Source organism: Danio aesculapii, chromosome 16, assembly GCF_903798145.1.
Source record: "Danio aesculapii chromosome 16, fDanAes4.1, whole genome shotgun sequence".
In the NCBI taxonomy this organism is placed as follows: domain Eukaryota; kingdom Metazoa; phylum Chordata; class Actinopteri; order Cypriniformes; family Danionidae; genus Danio; species Danio aesculapii.
In genome coordinates, this window is record NC_079450.1 from 11,431,431 (window position 1) to 11,457,054 (window position 25,624).

The 25,624-nt window shown below is 34.1% G+C and overlaps 1 protein-coding gene across 1 annotated transcript in view; it reads left to right on the plus strand.

The window, feature by feature from the left end:
• The first annotated feature begins 1,238 nt into the window (after positions 1-1,238).
• Positions 1,239-25,624, plus strand: part of si:dkey-33i11.1 (B-cell receptor CD22) — a 26,529-nt gene continuing 2,143 nt past the window's right edge. The window contains exons 1-10 of the mRNA XM_056475084.1: positions 1,239-1,486; positions 1,565-1,623; positions 4,544-4,900; positions 7,215-7,472; positions 10,176-10,445; positions 16,507-16,776; positions 19,105-19,374; positions 22,195-22,276; positions 22,359-22,407; positions 22,498-22,596. Coding sequence (XP_056331059.1) covers positions 1,239-1,486; positions 1,565-1,623; positions 4,544-4,900; positions 7,215-7,472; positions 10,176-10,445; positions 16,507-16,776; positions 19,105-19,374; positions 22,195-22,276; positions 22,359-22,407; positions 22,498-22,596 — 1,962 coding nt within the window. The remainder of the gene's footprint in view (positions 1,487-1,564; positions 1,624-4,543; positions 4,901-7,214; positions 7,473-10,175; positions 10,446-16,506; positions 16,777-19,104; positions 19,375-22,194; positions 22,277-22,358; positions 22,408-22,497; positions 22,597-25,624) is intronic.

Consider the following 25,624-nt stretch of genomic DNA (forward strand, 5'->3'; position numbering starts at 1 on the left):
TCCCAAATTATGTTTAACAGAGCAAGGAAATTTTCACAGTATGTCTGATAATATTTTTTCTTCTGGAGAAAGTCTTATTCGTTTTATTTCTGCTAGAATAAAAGCAGTTATTATTTTTTTTAAACACATTTTAAGGTCAAAATTATTAGCCCCTTTAAGCTATATATTTTTTCGAAAGTCTACAGAACAAACCATCATTATACAATAACTTGCCTCATTACCCTAACCTGCCTAGTTAACCTAATTAACCTATTTAAGCCTTTAAATGTCACTTTAAGCTCTATAGAAGTGTCTTGAAAAATATCTAGTCAAATATTATTTACTGTCATCATGACAAAGATAAAATAAATCAGTTATTAGAAATGAGTTATTAAAACTAATATGTTTAGAAATGTGTTGAAAAAAATCTTCTCTCGCTTAAGCAGAAATTGGGGAAAAAATAAACAGGGGGGCTAATAATTCTGACTTTAACTGTATATAGAGTAAACCAATTCTGTAATCTTTAACAAGGTGTTTTAAAGACTCTCCCCTGCATTTCTGTAACAGCAACAATAACACTGAATGGCTATTTAAACAAGAATACAATACAACGTGCATCAATTAGATTCTCATTCTGTTGCATTGGTTCTTTTACAGTTGAAGTCAAAATTATTAGCTCTCCTGCGATACTTTAATTCTTTTTAAAAAGTTACTAACAGAGCAAGGAAATTTCCACAGTATTTACAGTAATATATATTTTCCTCCAGATAAAGTTTTTTTTTTTTTAGTTTGGCTAGAATTAATTATTTTTTTATTTTAAGTGCATATAATTTAAAAACTAACTAACTAAATAAATAAATAAAAAATAACTTTAAAAATCAATGTTATTAACCCTCTTAAGATTTTATTTTCAGTTGGTTACATAACAAACCACTGCAGTCTAATGACGTGTCTAATTAACCTAATTAGTTAAGCCTTTAAATTGTACTTTAATCTGAAGGCCAGTAACTTACAAAAAAATAGTAAAATATTATGTATTGTCATCAAGGCAAAGACAACAACAAAAAAAAGACTTATTAGAAATTAATTTTTAAAACAATTATGTTTAAAAATGTGTTAAACTTCAATTGCGAAATATATGAAATACAATATAAGTTTTACAGGAGTGCTAATAGTTTCAACTCTATCTGTACACAGAATCCTGAAAATAAAACTGTTCCCTGCTGCCTCAGATCACCTAAACATGTTTTTGGTGAGAGATGTGCATGTCAGCAACTTGTGGTTTTTGCCCCACACACCTTGCTGAAGGTGGAGTAGAGTTTCACCATGCAGAGACACAGAGCGAGTTCAGAGAGACAGAAGGAGAGACAGGAGGATGGACAGACTATCATCACCACCCTTCAACTTCTGCTTTCTCCAGCTGCCATTCAGATCCCTCTTCAACAAATGTGCACATCCATGAGTCCCCAGACGGCTGGGAGAGTTTGCTGAAAAACATCAAAATCAGGTAGACTTACAACTATAATCACGCATTTTGTGTTTCTTCTTAAAGTTACTTACAGTTTGTTCCTGCTTTCCCACACAGGGCTGAGATGTTGGTACGCATAGTTCTGACCTTCATTTATTCTGCACTTCTTCTGTCAGGTAATTTTGAATAGGTGTTTTTTATACACATGAACGCTTGTGATTGCTCACTGCAGAGTCTTGTTACCTGAGTGCCCTTGGTGCACAGGTTATTTATATTGTATTGATCAGTGTTTTTTAATCCCTGGCGTCAACAGCGCACCCTTACGAAAATGTCCTGTCATATGATAAAACATCAAAAATACAGTGCAACATAAAATGTTGTGTGTTAATAGTGTAGTACGTTTTTTAACACAAGAACTTATAGTACTTAAATATTCTTGTGTATGGTACAGCTATTACTTAATTTGTTTTATTTACAGCAATTATTAATTTCTTTAGTAATTACCACAGGCTTTTGCTATACTTCATGTAATATTCCTGCAATATTCTTGTGGTAATGCATGGTATTACTTTAAAAAATGTGTAATATTTACCACAGGATTTTGTTGTTATTTATATAAGATTCATGTAACATTCTTGCAGTAAATTGTGGTACTATTACATTTCTGTAGTTTTTACCACAAGATGTTGTTGCATTGAATGTAATATTCCTGCTATATTTTTGTGGTAATGCATGGTATTAATTTAAAAAATGTGTAATACTTACCACAGGATTTTGTTACTCTATATAAGATTCATGTAATATTCTTGCAGTTATTTGTGGTACTTTTACATTTCTGTATTGAATGCATTGAATGCATTATTCCTGCTATATTCTTGTGGTGAGGTGTTGTAGGTATTGCTTTCACAATTATACACTTACCACAGGACTTTGTTATACTATAACATTCCTCTAATATTCTTGGGGGATTAATTTCACAATTCTGTAGTATTTACCACAATACTTAGTTTTATTGTGTGTAACATTTCTGTAATATTCATGTGGTGATCTATGGTAAAATAAAAAAGTAAACTTTTTTTTTTACATTTATGTAGTGTTTACCACAGGATTTGTTTTACAGTATGTATTTTTTCTGTAATATTCTTGTGGTGATCTGTGGTAAAGTAATACTTTCACATTTTTGTAAGTCATTCATTCATTTTCCTTCAGTTTAGTCCATTATTTAACAGGGGTCGCCACAGTGGAATGAACCACTAACTTATCCATCATATGTTTTACACAGTGCATGCCCTTCTAGCCACAACCCAGTACTGGGAAACACCCAAACATTCTCACATTCACTCACACATTCATACACGGCCAATTTAGTTCATCCAAATCACCTATAGTGCATGTCTTTGGACTGAGCACTGGAGCACCCAGAGGAAACCCACGTCAACACATCCAAACTCTTTTTCGAAGGACATCCTGGGATTTTTAATGACCTCAGAGAGTCAGGACCTCGGTTTAACGTCTCATCCAAAAGATGGCACTCACTGAGCAGTACAGAATCTCTTTCACTCTAGTGGGGCATTAGGACCCACACAGACTGCAGGTTGAGTGCAATAACACCACCTTCAGCAGCAACCTAGCTTTCCCATGTGGTCTTCCATCCAGGAACTGACCAGGCACAGCCCTGCTTAGCTTCAGTTGGCGACCATGTGAGAGTTGCAGAGAGCTAGCTGGACAGTGGAATGAACTGTCAACTTATCCAGCATATGTTTTACACAGCGAATGCCCTTCCAATCGCAACCCAACACCGGGAAACACCCATACCCACACCTTGCATTCACACACATACACTACGGCCAATTTAGCTTATTCAATTCACCTATAGCGCATGTCTTTGGACTGTGGGGGACCCGGAGGAAACCCACGCCAACACGGGGAGAACATGCAAACTTCACACAGAAATGCCAACTGACTGAGCCAGGGCTTGAACCAGCTACCTTTATGCTGTGAATAAACAGTGCTAACCACTGAGCCACTGTGTCGCCATATATTCCATTAATATTGTTCCATAATGTTTGGTATTGTGGTCACATTTCTACACAGTATTTAGTTTTAGGAAAATGTGGTAACATTCCTGCAATTTCCTTGTGGTAATGTGTTAGTATTACACCAAAAATCTACAGAAATCTACCTAAAACCTTGTGATACAGAAACAAAAAATACTGTAAAAATCCAATAGTATCTGGATGCAGCCTTTATGATGCAAGCTGAGATTGCATCACTCAGCGATGCAAAGTTAGACATAATACACTCAATGGAGCGAGTGACATCACTGTGAGGGGTAGGGTTAGGGGAGGGGGTTAGGTGAACCCATTAAAAAGCTTTGGATGCAGCACAGATAGCACTGCACCAGGTCTGCATCCAGACCCCACTCTGATAATCCTTTCATATTTGACTCTGTTCAAATGTGTTGCCATTGAAAAGTCACATACAGCATCCAATGGTAAATTTTGATACTGTACAAGAGAAAGCGCTCAGTTTATTGTGTTGTAAATTTGTGTTGTATAGACAGTAGCTCTAACACAACATTATTTTTGTAAAGGCATACCTTAAAGTCCACATCAACCGGAAGCTATTGTGTAAACTATATCGTATTGTGACGCAGTTCCTAGAGAAACACAATATTAAATGAGAAAACAGTGGGCATGGCTTGTTTTTTTTTGTTTGTTTTTTTGACTGTGAGCTGATTGGATGCAGTAAAGTAGAACTTTCATTCAAAAAGATCAGGAAATTTTATTTGGAGAGAGTTATTACAACCTCCTCTTCCTCACCATTTCGGTATGTTGTCAAAACTGACAGCTAGAGGGGCGTGGCTAAGTATGTTAGCCACGCCCAATAACTCAGACAGACACAATCCGATAATTTCACTGAAAGAATTTTCAGATTTCAATTAAAGATTACAAGGGCAAACATTGTTTTTTTTTTCTTATTGGCATGCAATGGTTTGTTTACCACAAAACTAGCAATGTGAGTTTAGTTTTGATTTGTTTCATTTGTACTTTAAGGTCACCATCGGCTTCATGTTACTCTTTTGTTGATTTCCAGGAGTCGGGGCCAGTAAATGGCTGGTGTATTTCTCCAGGACGGACATATGTGTTTGGGCTGGGACAACAGTAACGCTGCCGTGCCGCTATGATTACCCGTCGCCCTTCAGCTCCAACCGTGTTATGTGGTTTCACATCTCCGCTGATGGTCGACGGGAGATCGCTTTCCACACTGACGGGAGTCTGTTGAGCCCTTCGTACCGGGACAGGATCAAATACATTGGAGGCTACAAAAGATGCAGCCTGCAGATCACCAATGTGAAGCTGAGCGATGCGGGAATGTACCATTTCAGATTCGAAACGGACAACCAGCAGGGAAGATGGACGTCTCCTGATGCTATCACACTGTCTGTCACAGGTGAGGGAACAACTTAAGGGATAGTTATTATACCTCTTTTTACAAGGTGTAAAATAAGTCTCTGATGTCCCTAGAGTGTAAATGTGAAGTTTCATCATCAAAATACTGAACAAATAATGTTCTATAACTCTTTGAATATGCCCCCTTTGATCCAAATTGTGGTATTTTGGTGACTGTCGCTTTAAATTCAAAAGAGATTGTGCTCCTAACTCTTTTTTGAAAAGAGGGCGGAGCTAAAAATGCCTATGTGTCAGCATAGTGGGTGTTTAAAAAAATGGCTGCTTCTCACTCAGGGCTGTTTATGCTAATAAGGGAGAGGTCATCACTAATGGGCGGGGCTTTTTCCCCTCTCAAGACATATACAAAGGGAGCATGTCAATCAAAGTGTTTCTGCAGACTGTTTTTATGAAGTGTGATTATAAATACATTAAATTAATTAATTTTTACCATTAGAGGCTGGCTATAGTCACAAGTGGTTGCCATACAACTGTGTTTAATCCCCTTAAAAAAGTGATTTTTGCATAATAGGTATCTTTTTAAGGTTAATTAGAGTGAATTTGTTTTTAAATAGTGATAACTTATACACTACTGTAAACGACTGAAGTGTAATTTGCACAAATATTGCACAAGAATTAGGCTCTTAAATATTTTCGATGTGATAATAATAAAATATTAGACAGATTTCTGAAGGATCATGTGACACTGAAGGCAGGAGTAATTATGCAGAAATTTTAGCTTACACAAACACATTTATACACACATATATGTGTTAAATGATGTATAAAATATTCAGAAAATTTAAATGTTTTTAAATGTAAAAATATTTTACAATGTTTACTCTATTTTTATCAAATTATTACACCCTTAGTGTAAGTTGGGGAACTATAAATTTTCCCCCAAATTCATTTCCATAGCGTTTGTGTCTATTTTGTGTGTTTTTATTAAATCTTTAGCATTGTAATTTATTATTTTTTTTTTTACTGTTTTGGTGGTCATCTTAAATGAAATTAAAAACATGTCAAAAATAACTAAAATCATAAAATGTATACAACTGAACAAAAAATGTAAAATCTACATTAAAATATTTTAGGGTCATAAATTACATTATATTTTATTTTGCATACTTAATATTCAAAATGCATATTGTTTATTCATTAGACCACCAACTTCTTTTCGGGAAACAGTGAAGCAAGTTCATAAATATTTTTATATAATATTTCATTTTATATTTATTCATTAGTGAATGATTTTTAATGAATTATTGTTAAAATATTGTGAATTATTATTAAAATCAGCAGTAATAGTGTATTATTAGCGCTAGCATAATTATTACATTGAGATATACATTATAACTTGCCATAGTAATATTAAACCCTAAACAACTTAAACATTTTCTGTATTTTGACAGATTTCTCCCATAAAATGGTAAAATGTTCACAGTGAGGAAATAATAGGGCTTGAAAAAAAAAGACTTCTTTCTTAATCTTTATTCATCTTAATATCAATATTTTAAAAACTTAAATATTATTATTTTTGGGGTGGGACCACCTGTTTATTCAACCACTGGCTGTCAGTGGGTGGAGTTAACCTGTAACAACCTAGCAACACCTGGTTGCAACATAGGCTCATTCTGAAAACATAGCTCTATGTAAATTTCTGGAGATCACGAATTATGTAGTCAGAGGTACGTATGGCTGCATTTTGTTTTTAAAACGAATGCTATGAAGCGGTATGATGCCGTTCCTTTTTGCGCTTACCAGCTGACTGCTTACCTTATTTATGGACTTGTGAAAGTTGACCGCGACGACAGGGTTCGAGTCCTGCAAAAAGCAGTTCCAGAAAGCAGGTGAGACTAAAACAAAATGCAAAAAATAAAATAAGCAACTAAATTACAGGGTGAGAATGTGGTAAAATCTAAAAACATGGTAAAAATCAGGCTGCTGCGAGGGCTTTTCTTTTTCTGGATTGCTTTTGAAACCACGGTCGGTTGGGTTTAGGGAAGGAGGTAGGTGGGTCAGTCGATCAGTCAGTCAGTCAGCCGCCTCTGGTGGATTTTTACGCAAGAGGAGCAGGTGAAAATGGCACTCCCAGGAGGTACTTTTTTGGAGTTTTTGTTTCCACGAATCCACCAGAGGCCGATCTCAAATTTCTCTCGCGAAAACAAAAACGTACCTCCTGGGATATGTTTGGCGCTCTCCAGAAATTAATATACATGTAGGGGTACGTTTTCAGAATGAGCCTGGGTTGCTCTATTACAGAGGAGAAATTTGTTGTTTGTTTGTACATTTTTGTTGGTCTGTTGTTCTGATTCCAGAGCTTCAGGTTAACGTACATCCACCCAGAATTGGTAACATGTTTGCTGCCGGTGAGACGGTTTTCCTGAGCTGTGTGGCGCGAGGTTGTGCTGCTCCTGGAAAGAGTTTTGCCCTTTATCGAAACGGAGTAAACTTGGGTCAGTCCAGCAAACTATCAGCCATCTATAACTTCAACAGTCAGCATGTAGGAACCTACACCTGCCGTCCTTTACCCATTCAAAACATCCAGTCCCCAGGGCTCACTCTGGCTCTGGGATGTGAGTATACAATATTTATTTTGAGCACTTTTCACAATAATTACTGATTATGAACAATTACTGAACATGGTTCTCTAACCATTGTAGTTTTCAGTGCGAGCTTGATTTAGTTTTTACTTTCGAGTCTTGCTTGTGTTTGTTTTAGTTTAAATTTAATCATTTTGTTTTGTTTTTCCTCATTTTTAGCATTTAATTTTATTGTATAGATCTTGTAAGTTTTGTTTATTCTTCCAATAATATCTTTGTTTTATAAATTGCCAATGAAAATGTCTCAAATTTGAAGAGTAGTACATTGTAAAAAAATATTTGTTGACTTAACCTAAAATAAGTGAGTAAACCTGTTGCTTTTAACAAGATTAGTTGATTTTACTTAAAGTAAAAATCTCTACTTATGGTGTACTCCAGCCTGATCTCACGAGGAAACTTAAGTATTTTACAATTTGTCAGTTTAGTGGCTAATTCGTTCAGTTGTACGAAAATGTTCAATTTTAAAAAGGAGGCGTGGCACCTAACCCCACCCCAAACCCCAAGCGTCATTGGGTGATGAGCAAATCATACTAAACTGTACAAATTAGATCGTACGAATTCATACGAATTAGCGACTAAATCAAAAAGTTATGAATTGCTGTGAGATTGCGTTGTGTACTCACACAAAGCGCGGTTGTCTTGAACCATGCCCAGGAGCGATTGTCCCTGCTCCTCTCTCCCCCTCGGCTTGCACTCACATAGCATTTTTACCTTCTGAGCCCGAGCATGCTTACATCAACGATGATGGAACTGCTCAGCTAGGAAGAAATGCGCTCTTGCTTAGTACAGTGGAGATTTCTTTAGTTATTTTGTTTTGTATTATTTTAAGTCATTTGGGATGAAGTGAGACACAGTCAAATCTTTTGCTGAACAGATCATCGTGCTGGACGTATTAGGATGTTTTCTGCACGTGGCAGCTGACGTGCCGTGAGGGGTTTGCATCTTTAATAAACTATGACAGTTCACGTTCATTGCCCCAGTGTCGGGTTGTAGCTGGAAGGGCATCCGCTGCGTAAAACATATGCTGGATAAGTTGGCGTTTTTTTCCGCTGTGGCGATCCCAGATTAATAAAGGGACTAAGCCGAAAAGAAAAAGATGAATGAGTTCACGTTCATTGAAATGTACGAATGATTGATAAATCCATATGAAACAGTTCCTTAAAAGTAATATCGCATCTTCAGTTTCATGCTCAGGCACGATTTGAACTCACACTACAAGTGTAGCGCGCCAACCAAACCGTACTCTGGCAGACCAGGCCAGGACCAGCTAACTGAGCACTCACACTTGACCAACGAACCGAGAAATGGGGGTCAAACGTGCTCAGGCACAGTTTAGATAGCCTAGTGTGAGTACACCCTTAGTCATAAGTCAAACTGGCTAAAGATATTAAGTTAAACTTACTATAACTTAAAATTATTTGAACTTAAAATAATTTGAAGTAACATAAAAGCTTTTTTAACACAAAAGCTTGTTGTGGTGACATTTTGTCATATTTTTACAGTGTATTATTATTAATAATAATAATAATAATAATAATAATAATAATAATAATAGCGGTTTTAATTTATTTAATTATCTATTTATTTATTTCCACACATAAATCGATCAAAAGGGACAGTACGAACATTTATAAAGTTACAAAAATATATTTTAGATAAATACATTTTGTTTTAACATTCTTTTTTAGAATCCTAAAACAAATTATCTTAGTTTCCGCAAAAATATAAAAGCAGCACAGCTGTTTTTAACACTGATAATAATAGGAAATGTTTCTTAAGATATGTTTCTCAAACCATCATACTAGAATAATTTCAAAAAGATCATGTGACATTATAATAATCTTACAGAAAATTCAGTTTTGAATAACAGGAAATTTTAAAATACATTCAGACAGAAAACATTTAGATTAAATTGAAATCACAGTCCGCAATGTTACCATTACTTGATATACAGTAAAATGTTGAAAAAAGTATCTAAATTAACTTATTTTATGCATGCATCATTTAATTTCAGGTCCTCAAAACTATTCTTATGATTAATATACAGTTGAAGTCAAAATGAATTTTGTGATTTTTTTTTTCTTTTTCAAATATTTCTCAAATGATGTTTAGGGGCAAGGAATTTTTCACAGTATTTCATATCATATTTTTTCTTCTAGAGAAAGTCTTATTTCATTTCAGCTAGAATAAAAGCAGTTTTTAATTCTTTAAAAACAATTTTAAGGTCAATATTATTAGCCCCTTTAAGCAATATTGTTTTTTCAATTGTCTACAGAACAAACCATCGTTATACAATGACTTGCATTAAATTACCCTGACTTCCCTAGTTAACCTAATCAACCTAGTTAAGCCTTCAAATTCCACTTTTAGCTGAATACTAGTATCTTAAAACAAAATGTCTAGTAAAATATTATGTACTGTCATCATTGCAAAGAAATTGGTTAATAGAAATGAGATATTAAAACTATTATGTTTAGAAATGTGTTGAACAAAATCTTCTTTCCTTTAAAGTGAAATTGGGGGAAAAAATATAGTGGGCCTAATAATTCTGGATGGCTAATAATTCTGACTTCAACTGTACATAAAACCAACTAATACAGTAATTAAAGCAGATTTCAAAGTTTGTGCAATTGAACTCTTCTGTCAAATGGCCTCCCCTCTTTTTCTGTGTTTCAGATGCTCCTCGCTACACCGCGGTTCAGATCAGCCCTCGAGAGGCCGTCCGAGAGGGCGATTCAGTGACTCTCACTTGCAGCAGTGATGGAGCCCCGCCAGCAGAAAGCTTTGCCTGGTTTAAAGAAGGAGAGAGCGGCAGCCTGCCAGACAGCTTTAAACCTGAGCTGAGGCTGTGGAGTTTGGACTACAGGGACTATGGGGAGTATTTCTGTGTGGCTCGAAACCCGCTCGGCACCGACCGGTCCAGACCTCTTCTGCTGAACCTTACCTGTAAGTTAGCTTTGTTTGTTTTTAATGTAGTCATAACTGATCATAAAGCGACAATTCATCCAATCATAAATATGATTTTATACTTGTAGTTCATTAAAAAAGCCTAAGCAATTTTTATCTTCTGTAGAACATTAAATAAGATGGGAAGACTGTGGTCCTTAGTGATTCATAACATACAATGGCTTTTGGGGGAAAAAATCTAATAGGCCAATAAAACATTTATTAAAATCTTGCTGATTTGGGGTATTTTAAGGTTAATTTACTGTATTTTTACTGTTCTGTACTGTATATATATATATATATATATATATATATATATATATATATATATATATATATATATATATATATATATATATATATATATATATATATATATATATATAAAAATATTTATTTTTTGCTTTAGTAGGTTCATCTTAGGTCAGACAGAAAATAACACTGTAAATAGAATATACATATACATGAGCAATATCACACTCATAGCAGTTCAATGTGGCTGTATATCGGCACTGGTGGGAGGCGTACGTTATACGTTACTGTCAGTGACAATATACAGCCATATCACACTGTTACAAGTGTGATAATGTGTTTATACAAATGTTCAACAGCATAATCGTGTATATAAAAAAGAAAATCAAACACGGAGAGTCTAAAAACACTTTTGTATGAGGAACTACTTTCTTCCGCCGTTCATATACATCTGCAGCTTACGTCAGAACAGCAGAAACCATTGCTACTTCACCAACGTCACTGTAGAGCTAGCATTTGAATGATTCTCTAGCGTAATGCCTAAAGTGATGACAAAACAGGTGATTTTACTCACATTATAAGATTATAAGGCTGAACGGCATGAAATGCCATCAATCTACAGAGATTTCCCAGTATTTCTCTGTTGCAATCAGGAGACCACAATAATTAACCCAGCAAAAGCAAACACTACCAGATTACTGTTGTGCATGTGATAAAGAAAAACGCTAAACACATGCAGGCATTTCTTCTGTCTTTCTTTTGCTGAACTAGTCTGCAGTAACAAAAACAGGAGATGCATTAGTAACAAACAGATGGCCAATCAAAAAGTAACTCAGGGTTCCCAGTAAAAGTAACTCAGAGTCCCATCCCACACTCAATACACTACAATTACTATGGTATAAATACAACACTACAACATACAAAAGAGAGAGATCCACTTAGAATGTCAGTTACCAGTTTTATAATGATTTGATTAACTGTAGTTAGAAAATAGGCTGTTTTTCTTTTTTTTATGTCCTCTTACATCCAGGCCAGCCCGTGCCAGTCCTCCTGCACCCTGGCTCTCTGATGTTCTCCGTAAGCATCGCTCAAAACGTCAGGCTGCAGAGAGAATTTGGCGAAAATCTAAAAATCCTGAACAACTCATAACTTACCAAACTCTTCTGTCCACTTTCTCGGCTGAGGTTACTTCTGCAAAGCAGACATACTTCCGTCAGAAAATCAACAATGCCACCAATCCTCGCTTACTTTTTAAAACATTTTCCTCCCTCCTCTATCCTCCTCCTCCACCCGCATCCTCCACACTCACTACTGATGACTTTGCTACATTCTTTTGCACCAAAATTGCAAAAATCAGTGCTCAATTTGCTGCCCCTACAACAAACACGCAAGATACACCACCAACAGCACACACACACTCACAGCTCTCAGGTCTCTGAGTCTGAGGTGTCCAAACTCGTGCTATCTAGCCATGCAACCACCTGTCCGCTTGATCCCATTCCCTCTCATCTCTTGCAAGCCATTTCTCCTGCAGTCATACCAACACTGACTCACATAATTAACACATCTTTTGACTCTGGTTTATTCCCCACTTCATTTAAGCAGGCTAGGGTAACCCCACTGCTAAAGAAGCCCAACCTGGATCAAACGCTACTTGAAAACTACCGACCGGTATCCCTGCTTCCATTCATGGCCAACATTCTGGAGAAAGTAGTGTTCAATCAAGTCCTGGACTTTCTTACTCAAAACAACCTCATGGACAACAAGCAATCTGGCTTTAAGAAAGGCCACTCAACTGAGACTGTCCTGCTCTCGGTCGTGGAGGATCTCAGACTGACTAAAGCATACTCTAGTATATAGTATATACTCTAGTATATATATATATATATATATATATATATATATATATATATATATATATATATATATATATATATATATATATATATATACACACACACATTTTATTTATTTTTAATGAAATTTTTATTAGTTTTTTCTTGATATATTATACAATACCATACAAATATATAAAATGTATACAAGTTCTTCACAATTTATACATTTGTTTATCAATTTAGAAAATAAATATTATTATAATTTTACAACCAGTAACAAAAGTATAAACATATTAAAAATAATACTACAGAGCATAACAGGATAGATACAGTCATATTTCAAGTGAGGAAATGAAAATCTCCCATAACCCATTTCCTTGTAATCGCCATTCATTTTGGCCAACATTTTCTCCTATGATACATTCTCAATCATGGATTCCATCCATAACTTAAGTGTAGGGCATTGAATATCTTTCCAAAACCTCTGTATTATATGTACTGCTGTAGTAATGCCCATAGTTATAAGGGAGAACTGAAACATATAATTTAGTAAAACGTTTTAAAAATATATAAAAATTGCATATACATGGTCTTTAAAATACATTTGATAGATTAATATTTAATAATAACAAAATACGAAAACTACATTTATTAATGTTTTATTTTTTACACAAAAAAACTGGCAAAACTAAAATAAGCTGAACTCGTATTACTTTTGTTTTGCATGTGTGTATTTTTTTTTTTTTTTTTGGTAGCCATGTCCTTGCATTATATGAATGACCAAAGACCACAGTTTTAGTTAAAAACTCTTTAATTTTACACTGAAGGAAAAAGTTACTTACATCTTAGGTGACCTGAGGGTAGGAAAAAAAACTAACAGCAAATTTTCAGGGAACAGGTCAAAATGAGACTATTTCTGAGAAGGTCACCAGACATTTGAACTTTTTCAGGAACTTTCCCTTTCCCTTTTTTTAGGAACTTTCCCTAATTAGATTTATTTTTTCTAGTGTTACTGAGCTGATGTCTTAGTGAGCGGGAGCCTCTTTCTCAGTCACTGGTTCTTGTGTAACAACTTTAATTTTGGCAGGACATTATGTCACATTGTCTGCCAATCTCTAATAGATCAAAGTTCAGATCAAGTGAACAAATTTAGAGCAAGTCGGGAAACCACATGATGCTCAGCTGTTAAAGGAATATTTACTTTCTGTTTTCACTATTATTGGTCATACTTAAGGCTAGCGTTTGTTAAAAATCCATCAGTACCAAACTTTGGTAAGTGGTGTGTGCTACTTTGTTTATGATTGATAGCTTTTGAAAACTTTAAATACCTGTAATTAAATAATATTTTGCTGGATGTGTCTTTGTGCTGGTTTAGGGTCATAATAAGATAAATAAATATGAAACTAAAACTAGGGATGCACAATATATCGGTGACCATATTGGTAATGGAATATAAATGCTGTTTTTAATATTATCATATCAATCAGATAACAAAATTAGGTTATTGTTTTTTTAAATAAATATATTCTGTTTTATTTCCAATGTTTGAATTCCTTCGCCTGTTTGCTACAATTATTTTACTTATATTTTGATTTTGGTTTATTTACAGTGTTTCTATTTTTATAATAGAATGTTAGCCATAGAAATGAATAGATGATTAATAAACTTAAAAGTTTATTAAGTTAAGGTAAAATAATAACAGTTGTTCACTGTATGTGTTTGCCTTTTGTTTTAAAAAATAAACAAACAAAAAAATTATTGCCAAACAAACAATTAAAATTGTTAAAGGTAAAAAATTCCATATCGGTGCATCTCTAACTAAAACTGACAGTAGGTTGTAAGTTCTTGCCCTGTTATCGGTAAAGGTCAAAAATTCCATATCGGTGCATCTCTAACTAAAACTGACAGTAGGTTGTACTGTAAGTTCTTGTCTTGTTATTGGTAAAGGTAAAAAAAATCCATATCGGTGCATCTCTAACTAAAACTGACAGTAGGTTGTAAGTTCTTGTCCTGTTATCGGTAAAGGTCAAAAATTCCATATCGGTGCATCTCTAACTAAAACTGACAGTAGGTTGTAAGTTCTTGTCTTGTTATTGGTAAAGGTAAAAAAAATTCCATATCGGTGCATCTCTAACTAAAACTGACAGTAGGTTGTAAGTTCTTGTCCTGTTATTGGTAAAGGTAAAAAAAAATCCATATCGGTGCATCTCTAACTAAAACTGACAGTAGGTTGTAAGTTCTTGCCCTGTTATCGGTAAAGGTCAAAAATTCCATATCGGTGCATCTCTAACTAAAACTGACAGTAGGTTGTACTGTAAGTTCTTGTCTTGTTATTGGTAAAGGTAAAAAAAATCCATATCGGTGCATCTCTAACTAAAACTGACAGTAGGTTGTAAGTTCTTGTCCTGTTATCGGTAAAGGTCAAAAATTCCATATCGGTGCATCTCTAACTAAAACTGACAGTAGGTTGTAAGTTCTTGTCTTGTTATTGGTAAAGGTAAAAAAAAATCCATATCGGTGCATCTCTAACTAAAACTGACAGTAGGTTGTAAGTTCTTGTCTTGTTATTGGTAAAGGTAAAAAAAAATCCATATCGGTGCATCTCTAACTAAAACTGACAGTAGGTTGTAAGTTCTTGTCCTGTTATCGGTAAAGGTCAAAAATTCCATATCGGTGCATCTCTAACTAAAACTGACAGTAGGTTGTAAGTTCTTGTCTTGTTATTGGTAAAGGTAAAAAAAATTCCATATCGGTGCATCTCTAACTAAAACTGACAGTAGGTTGTAAGTTCTTGTCTTGTTATTGGTAAAGGTAAAAAAAAATCCATATCGGTGCATCTCTAACTAAAACTGACAGTAGGTTGTAAGTTCTTGTCCTGTTATCGGTAAAGGTCAAAAATTCCATATCAGTGCATCTCTAACTAAAACTGACAGTAGGTTGTAAGTTCTTGTCCTGTTATCGGTTATTAGCAAAAATCAAAAATTCCATATCTGTGCATCCTGAAAGTCTTTTTTTAGGAATGAAACACTGCAATGCTACATTGAGAGGCACAAATGTTTTTTAATTGGCTAAAAAGCCAATAATTGTTGTATGGTTCTAATGTTTTCACACTGTTAAAAGAATAATAACTATAGTATATCATTGTAAGATGGTAAATATTGCACACTTCTACCTACCACTCTCCAAAAATTAATTGAAAGAAGGTATACCACACCATGTTTTGGGTGGATTCTTTTTGACTCCAAACTACCAAACAACATAGTAACACATACAAAACATCTAGCAAATGTATAGCAACAAATCACAACTTCCTTACAAAACCAACCAAACAAAACCTACTGTATTTGCAATCAAATGGCAATGCCCTACCTATTTTCCAGCATAATGGCAACAGCCCAAGCAAACATACAGTAACAATCACAAAGCAACTGCAAAAGCAATCATCATTATTGTTCTGCTTTGAGATAAAAGAAAAATAATAATTTCATCAACAGATATAGTACAATAAAGGGGCTCAGTAAATTTTTTTTAATTGTTTTTAGTGAATCGAAGACGCATTAAAATGATTCAAATAAATGACATTTTAATAGTTCATTTTAAATTACAGTATTCATTTCAATCATATTCAGAAAGGTTAAGGTTATTAGTTACCATAACTTTATTAGTTACTAATAACTTTAACTAATTAACTAGTAACTAATAGCTTTTAACAGTTAAAGTTATTATAGATAAGCATAGTTAACCTGCAGTTATATAGTATATAAGGTGATGTCTATGTGTACGTGTTTAATGAAGTGTATTTGTGTATTAAGTGTGTGTTGTTCTTGAAGTCTTCGATGATTGGCATCAATTGGTATTTCTGGTCAATAAATGCAGCCTTGAATCTTATCGATGCCAAACTTTGAAGTGGTATTCGTGAGCATTGAAACATCTTTTCAGGTATTGTAAAATATATACATCTTTGATTTCAGACTCGCCAAAAAACACAAGGATCCTCATCAGTCCTAAAGGAGATATCATGGAGGGATTTTCTGTCAATCTGACCTGCAGCAGCAACGCTAACCCTCCTGTGCTGAAATACGCCTGGTATAAAGTGAACGGTGGTCAACCCTGGACTAAAGGCACGGCGCAAAATCTCACCTTCTTCGGCGTGCGTTCCCATCATGCCGGACAGTACTACTGCACTGCGTGGAACACATTCGGCATGGGCACATCGCCTACTATTTCTCTTCCAGTGCTTTGTAAGTTTACACCTATCAGGGATCCCAATTGAACTCAACTAAAAAATGCTGGGTTCTTTCATATTGTCTCAACACAAATCTATTAAAGTTAACAATCGTTTTTACAAATTTAAGTGAATTAAAAATAAAAATTTAATTTGTCCCTCAAAATACTTAAGAATTGTATATTTTTTTTCATGATCAAGCAGCAAAAGTTTGAGTGTTGAGCTCAGTTTTTGGAGTTGTTTAATTTTCATTATTATTATGAGACAATCATGAATAGTGATTGGAGACGTATATTTAACAACAATTTGAAGTCATTGACATTGAGATCTCAATATGCCTAAGACTAAATAGTTTCTGATTATCGGCTCTTAGTAAACTGGCAGAAATTTGCTTTTGACCCCTGAAAATGTGCATAACAATGTGTGATTTGTCCTCGGAGCTACTTAAAAAAAAAACCTGTTTTTAAAAAAAAAAAACACAATTCTTGAGATTTCATTGGGACAACTTAATTTTTTATGTTCAATCCACATAAATTTGTTAAAAGTGTTAAGTTAACTTAATTCGATTTGTTTTGGGACAACATGAATGAATTGTGTGGAACCCTGCATTTTTACAGTGTGTCTGAACATGAATCAAATAAGGCCTTAAAGGGATAGTTCATCAAAAAATAAACATTTACTCACTATTATAGAAGTGATTCAAAACCTTTATGAGTTTGAACACAAAAGAAAATACTTTGAAGAATGTTGGAAAAATGTTACCATTGACATCCATATTAAAAAATACTATGGAAATCAATGGTTATTGGTTTCCAGCATTCTTTAAAATATCTTTTTGATGACAAGTGAAGGGTAAGTAAATGATAACTTTATTTTTATTTTTAGGTGAACTATCCCTTTAAAAAATAAGAATTGCAAAAGAAAGCTTTGCTAAAAAATATCTAAAAGAGTATTATTAAATATTATGTTTATGGAAAAATATATTTTTTCCATAAGATTTTTTGATGCCACTGGCATGTAATGCAACAAAAATTGCTTAAGTTGACATATTTGACTAATAAATCACCAGTCTATGCATAAAAACAAAATATTGATACCGCCATTGTTCTGAAGACATTTTACCAACCTCTAATTTAATGTGTCTAAAAAATGATCATTTTGACCCTGCTTAAAAAAAATGTGGATGAATTAGTAAATATATACATTGATGGCATTTAATATTTTGGCTTTATAGCTATTTACAGCTGGGAAAGTAATTATTGAACACCATTTTTCTCAGAAAACATATTTCTAAAGTTACCGTTGACTTAAAATGTTCCCCGGATGTTGGTAACAACCAAAGAAATCTATATATGAAAAGAAAACAAATCTAATTAGTTTACAAACTAAATTTTGTGTAATAAAATGAAATGACGCAGGGAAAAAGCATTGAACACATGAAGAAGGGGAGGCGTAGAAAGGCAGTGAAAGCCTAGACAGCTGCTGAAATCTCTCAGTAGTTCTTCAGCAACCCTCTGCCCTTCATCAGTGTAAATGAATATTAGCTGCTTCAGTCCAACATCTACATCATCAGGATGAAGATGAAACCAGGGTGGACATTTTAGCAAAACAATGATCCAAAACAAAGCCAAAGAAACTCTCAAATGCTTTCAGAAAAACAAAATCAAGCTGAAGAATGGCCCAGCCAATCACCTGACTTGAATCCAATATAAAATGCAAAATAAAGATCAGATTTGATAGACGAGACCAACAGAACCATCAGGATTTTTACACTCTGTTGAAGTCTGTGAAAAACTCTCACCTGAGCAATGCACGTGACTTCATTCTCTATATGAGATGCATCTTTAAGCTACCAAAAAGCCTTTATATTAAGTATTAAATGCGTTTCAGTAGTTCAGTACTTTTTACTTGCGTCATTCAATTTTTCTGATTTTTTTTTTGTTTTATTTTTATGTTGGTTTTGTTTGGGTTTTTACCAAAATCTGGTTCAATTCAATGTCAACATGCTCCTTTAGAAATATTATTTCCAGGAAAAAAACATGACGTATTCAATACTTATTTTCTCCATATTTTTGTTCAGTAAAAAATTTGAACTTTGAGTCATAGAAGTTTCTGAAATTAGTGTGATTTGACATGTATGACTTTTTATTACAAATAATATTAAAAAGTTTATACTGCCTAAATATTTGCAAGTGCTAATATTGTTGGATTTTAGTGAAATATATTGATTAGTGTTATTAAATTTGTTGCCTATAATGCCTATATGCAAATCACAAATCATGTCTTGTGAATTTTGCCGTCCCTTAATGAATCTCTTATTTTTTTTTGTCTTTCTCTCTTTTAGACGCCCCTAAAAACACCTCTGTTCTGGCTCAGCCCTCCACTGTGATCGAAGCGGGCAGCTCGCTGACGCTGACCTGCATCAGTCAGGCCAATCCAGCGGTGGAGAACTACACCTGGCACCGGATCAATACGGCTGACGCCTGGGAAACTCGATCGGGCCCCAGCTACACCATTGCTGAGGTCAGTTCTGGAGCCAGCGGACAGTACTACTGCGAGGCCCGCAACCGCATCGGTGCACACAGCTCCCCCATACTCACCGTCAAGGTTCGAGGTTAGTTGCACAATCATATCGACAATGTGTTTGTTTGTTTCTAAAATATCAAATAAAACCGTCATCCTAGTTTAAATTATTATTATTATATTTTAAATAGGATAGGATTTTTTTTTGCTTATTCATAATGTTATGATGTGGATTTGTGTTTGAAATAAATGTAGAAATAAACTGCTCAACTGTTTTTATTATTGAAAAAGAAATGTTTCTTAAAGGTACCTGGGTATATCTAGGTACAGTATATGCATAGTAGAATTATAAGAAATCAGTATATAGAAATGGCTATACCATGAGCCTCAGACACCATTGTTTCTTCGTTCTCATGTAAATAAACCCCAGTGGACAAAATGCCAATCAGAACACAAAGCAGACTGTTACGCGCCTCACGGGCCATCCCCTCATAATTTGCATGTACTTTAGGTCATTTATCCAGAACTGACAAGCGCCCGCGACATTAGAAGAATACAGAATCATATGTAACTCTGAGATCATTAATATGCACACCTCAGGCTGTGGTTGATAAGCCACAATGTTTCCTAGTGAGAAAACAATGATAGTTTACCTCTATTAGTTATTTTTAAGCTTTTAATTATAATTTAGCCTTTTTCCACAACAGATCTTGTGAGCAAAATAGGTTAACATTACTCTGATGGCTTTATATTTGTCCATGTTCAGCGTACATCATGGTGTGTGTGTGTGTGTGTGTGTCTGTAGCTATGTTTCCATCCAAAGATGCGAATTACATTTTTGCGCAAAACTGGAATATCGCATACAAGACATGCGAATAAAGCAGCGTTTCCATCCAAGTAGTCAAAGAGAACAAAATAGTCACTTCCTGATGAACGGCAAATATCAAAAGTAAAAACGGAATTTACTGCGGTAGGAAAAGCTACCTGTATTTTGTCTTTATTATATAAATGACTTGCATCTCAGAAGATAACGCCGACATGCAATGAACTTGTGGTGGCATTTAAAGGCGTCAGACCCAGAGCACAGATGTTTTTAATTATGGAGGTAATTAATAATATGATAACACTGATACTAAAATGGTTACAACATTTAAGAATGACCAATACAACATTTCAGATGTTTTACAATGTGCTCAGCGGACTGGTTTGTCCATTCACACACATTTTTGTACCATCACATGATCTCTCATAACAAAATCACATAACTTTTTTAATGCACATACTGGAATTTGTTCGATAAAAGCATTTCCATCATAGTTTATGCGCATCTTTTCTTATTGAATAAAAAGTTTATCCTACTCAATTATGCGCATATGTTATTTCTGCCCATTTTCAAAATTGATGCGCATCTTGGCATTTCCATCCACCATTTTAGATGGATGGAAACGTAGCTTGTTAGAGCGGAGCTCAGTAATATTCACAACACGATCCAAATATGGTCAATTATGGACCTTCTGATTCTAGGGGTATTTCAATGAGTAATAAATGAGAGTTTTTGGAGATTTTTTGAACATACCTAAGCCATCTACCTACAATGTAGATATCAGAGAACAATTTAACTTACTAAATCAATGCACTATATGGCACCTTTAAGCACCAAATGAGAATAATGTGTGATTTGGACCTAAACAATTATTTAATACAAAATAAAAGATGGATTAGCATTATTAATGTACCATTTAAAATAATTCTAATGTTAAAGATTATCTTAAATGACTAAAACCTTCTTGCTGAAAACCTATTGTTTTGAAGGATAGTAGAAAACAAACATTTAAAATGACAATAAAAGGTTAACTATTTGGGAAACACAGATGATCACAATTAATTCTGATTTATAAAGGGAAAAATGTAATCTTGTTCTTTATGACACCTAAAATAAAATATTTTCAAACTAGACATAAAATTGGTGAATGCTGGAGAAAATGTGTAAATGTATTGGCTGATTATTTCCACATATTTTGGAACTGTAATATTATACACACCTATTGGCAAGATTTGAATAAAGAGATAAATGCAATAATGGGATTGAATCTGGAATGTAATTTTAAAACTATGTACCTGGGAATTTACTCTTCAAAAATACCCAAAGTTATGCATATCTTCTTAATACACTACTAACAACTAGCAAAAAGGTCATTGCAAGAAAACGGCTCAAGGAAGATCTTCCATCTGTAGGTGAATGGCATGATCTTGTAAAAGAGGTGTATGATATGGAAGTACTGGCACTTTCCTTGAAACAACAAGCCTATAAAATTCCTGCATACTGGGGTAAATGGTTGAGAGGAAATGGGAAAAATCTGGAGCCTATTGATCTATGATACTTAACCCTTAACAAAATGTTATATAGCACCATTTTATCAACCACAAATACGAATGTAAATTAGATTGTATTCAGTGACCTTTGACACTTTGAAAACGTTTTTTTCTTTGTTTGTTTTGCTCTGAACTGTTTTAAAAAAAGAAACAAATGCCATTAAGGCAAAATAAATATAATTTTTAGCATGATTTTAAAAAATGTTATAAATAAATAATACTAATAGAAAATAAAATGACAATATATTTCAGAGCACCACTGTGATCCTTATATCTTTTAAAATGTTATGAAATTATTCTTGTTGTAAACATGCCTGACTATATTGTATACACTGAATGTCATTTTAGTGGATGTCTTGTGGATGAATCATGATAACAATCTACATAATCAAATGAAACAGAACCCATTATGAGTGATATGGTGGATAAACCAAAATTGTATTACATATAGTCATTTAAAAAGTTGTGGATTTATATGTAGTTTTGAGATGACTGATGTGTATCTAACTGCATGTCCCTGTTTGATTTCTACGTGCAGGCCGACTGAAAGTGATCGCTCTGGCATCTGCAGTAGGGGTTTCTATTGGATTAATCTCGCTGACTGTGGTCGTCATGATCAGGTGATCGCATGTTTATTGGCTCACATGGTAAATATCTGATGTTCTCAACTGATCTAACACAAACTTTCACATTTTTTGGTAGTAAAAACATGCATCGTGTGGACACTGAAAACCTTGAGGAAGCAAAACAGGTCATACATTTGATTCTGTCATCATATTATCTGAATACAAGCTAAAATGGTCATGTTAATCGAATATCTTTGTGGTCTCTTCAAAAACAGTGTTCACCAGTAGTTGATTTACCAGTGGATGACACTTCATTTAGTGAATCGACTTCACAGACGTTTCTCCTCAAGGGCACAAAAATGTCTGACATCCCAGTAAGTTTTCTTTGCTTTAAATTTATACAAACTATTATCAGTGTCTGTAATATATAAATAGATAAATTAAAACACAGCCAAGATAATCATTGTCTACTTTAAACACTTTACACTGTGTGCTATCTTTTTAGTTGTCTTTTTTTAAGGAATTATGTAGAAGAAAAGACATTATTATACATTATAAAAAAATACATTATCATTGGAACTTAAAGGAACTGTTCACTGGTCACATTATGTCCTTACAAGTCACATGAACAAATTCATATAAAGATAAGTTTACAAAATGTAAAGGGTTAAGCACAATCCATTTTCACAATATTGCAGGTATTTGTCCATTTGTAGTTTTAATTTAACATTATCCTCTCCATATTTTAATCATTAGATGGAATATTCAACCATTCAGATTTTGAAGAGGTTGAATATTGTGTCTAGTAGTATCTAGATAGTATCTTTTTCATGTTAAAAAATGTTTTATGCTAACCATCTGCGACAGCGACATGCAAAATTTCTAGTTTCAAGCAATACACAACAGCATAAACTACTATGACAATTATCACCTCAGTTAGAGATTATGTGTTTTATTCAGTGTTAAACGCTACCAATGTGAGTTTGAATACCATTATACGTGACATTTATTGCCATACTACTGAAAGCAACAGCAAATGGTTCACCTCTGATCTTGAAAATAAAATAAATAGCAAATGGTCTGAAAATGAAAGTCAGAACTGTGGCTCCAACAACATCAGTCAATCGGCCGATGTACTTTTAATAATGTTAAATACGTATTGATTAGATTATAACCCTTCCATTTCATTGGGAGTGCAATATTTAAATGAATGGCTGGAGTTTAAATGTTTCTGCCTACGTGTGGTAATGTTAGCTGATTTTTTTCTAGCTATTTGGTCCATCTCTGGGACAAAAGCAGCTGCATGAATGCTAAAGTTTTAAGTAAAATTGAAACCATCAAGAAAAAGATGAACCCCCTTCATATTTAATACAAGAAAATTAAAAGCTCATTTTTGATTAATGATTTCAGAATTTACCAGTATTTTAGAATGGATGTGGGAAAAATTCTGGAATGTCCTTGCCCGTGTGAATAGCACATGAATTTACTGGTAAATTACTTCTGGAAATTTTCCAGATATTTACCAGTATCACTGTGTGAAAGTGGCTATTGTGTCAAATAAAGAACACAAACACAAAAGCATGTCATAATGCAGCGTAGAACCCAGCACAAATTTGGTCACAAACAAGCAAAGCCAGTGGCAATAAGGTTCTTCTAATATACCATAAACACAGAAGCAAAAGGTGGAAGAACATGCTTTTGTTTGAGAGGTAAATACAAGTATTGGCCTAAGTAAACTGATTACCACAAGCATTTAATTAATCTCCTACCATATATTTTACATCTAAAAGGGAAACTGCTACAAATGCATATGCAATAAAGTGAGCGACAAAAATCTATTTGTAGTCTTAAATACACCAAGCTGACATCTAATAAATAGCATAAATGAAAGCCAACTGTGTGGAATATACCAAACAAACTGCCCAATGGCCGACTCAACTGAAAAATCTACTTTTAAAGCAGTTCGGACAGACATATGTGCAGGTATAGACCGTCATATTGGGGTGATATAAACACACCCAGTCCTTTTTTTTTAATCAATTTAACAACATTAAGCGATTTTGAGATTGACTGCAACTTGACGAAGGAGGCGCGCATTACCACATTCTTAGTTTGTTGTTTCACGTCCGCCATTTTTAGCATGTTCCAATGTCAAAGCGATGTCACCAAAGAAACACCCTTGCTCTATTTTTAGATGTAGGGCTCATTGGTTTCAACACATGATTAACATTCACCACATTCAGTTTCGAACTGAACCTAAACTGGCACACTCAGAAGAACCATAATATTAATATTAAATCTTTAGTAAAACTTGACAGTATTTTCTTTTATACATAGAAAGAGGATTTGCATTGGTGCAAGCAGAAAATGAATACAGTACAGACCTAAAAGAATTTCTACATTTTTTTCAGTAACTTTGTATAAACAGACTACCGAAAGAGCCTGGACTAGACATGGTACGGTAACTGTTTTCAAGGCATACCGTGATTTGGAAAAGTCAAGGATTTAAAACTGCTCAAATTTTCTGCTATACTGTTTCTATGGTATATGTAAGATTTTTTTTAACGTTTCTTTTTAGTTTTTTTAGGACAACAGTACGTCCAGCAGAAAAGATATCCAAAGATGCAGTTTTAAATTGTACAGAAATCTGTGTTTTGAAACTAATGAAGACAGCAGAAGTCAATAATTCATTTGAATTTTTTAGCCTGACTTGTTTACTGCTCCAACATATTTTAAATGTTACTCAATATAAAATATATAGTGAAAATATTGTGTTCAAAGGGGAAATTTTTGCCTAGTCTGGACTGTTTTGGTTCTGAACGGACAGAAAACCTAAGACTAGCTTGCAATAGAAGGTTTTTCAAATTAAAAAACAAACAAAATGCCCCAAAATTTTTGCCAAAGGTGATGATCAAATCTGATGCATGCGTTTTGTTCAGCTACAGACAAAAATTCCATGACTTAAGACATTTGAGTTTGTGCCAAGTCTTTCAGGAGTTGTGTGTGATTTTGTCATATCGTCAATTGGAGAAATTTGATCAATTTGTAAGGTCAATTGGGGAAAACCTTGATGACATTTAAATATAAATAAATAAATAAATAAAATAAATTATTAACTTAGACTTGTCATAGTATTTATACCATATATTCAAACTCTCTGATGATTTGAAGTGGTTCTTTTATCCTTGTGTGTATGTTGCCTTCGATACTTGTGTTTGCTAGATGAGTAAATGTATATAAAAGGGCACCTAGGTTAGCCCCTTTTTCAGATTTAATAGAAGTCTTTTGTGTCTCCAGAATGTGTCTATAAAGTTTCATCTCAAAACACCCATCAGATTTTTTTATTACACCTTTTATCAAATTCCTATTTATAAATTTTTTCACTGGGTGGCGGCTTCTTTA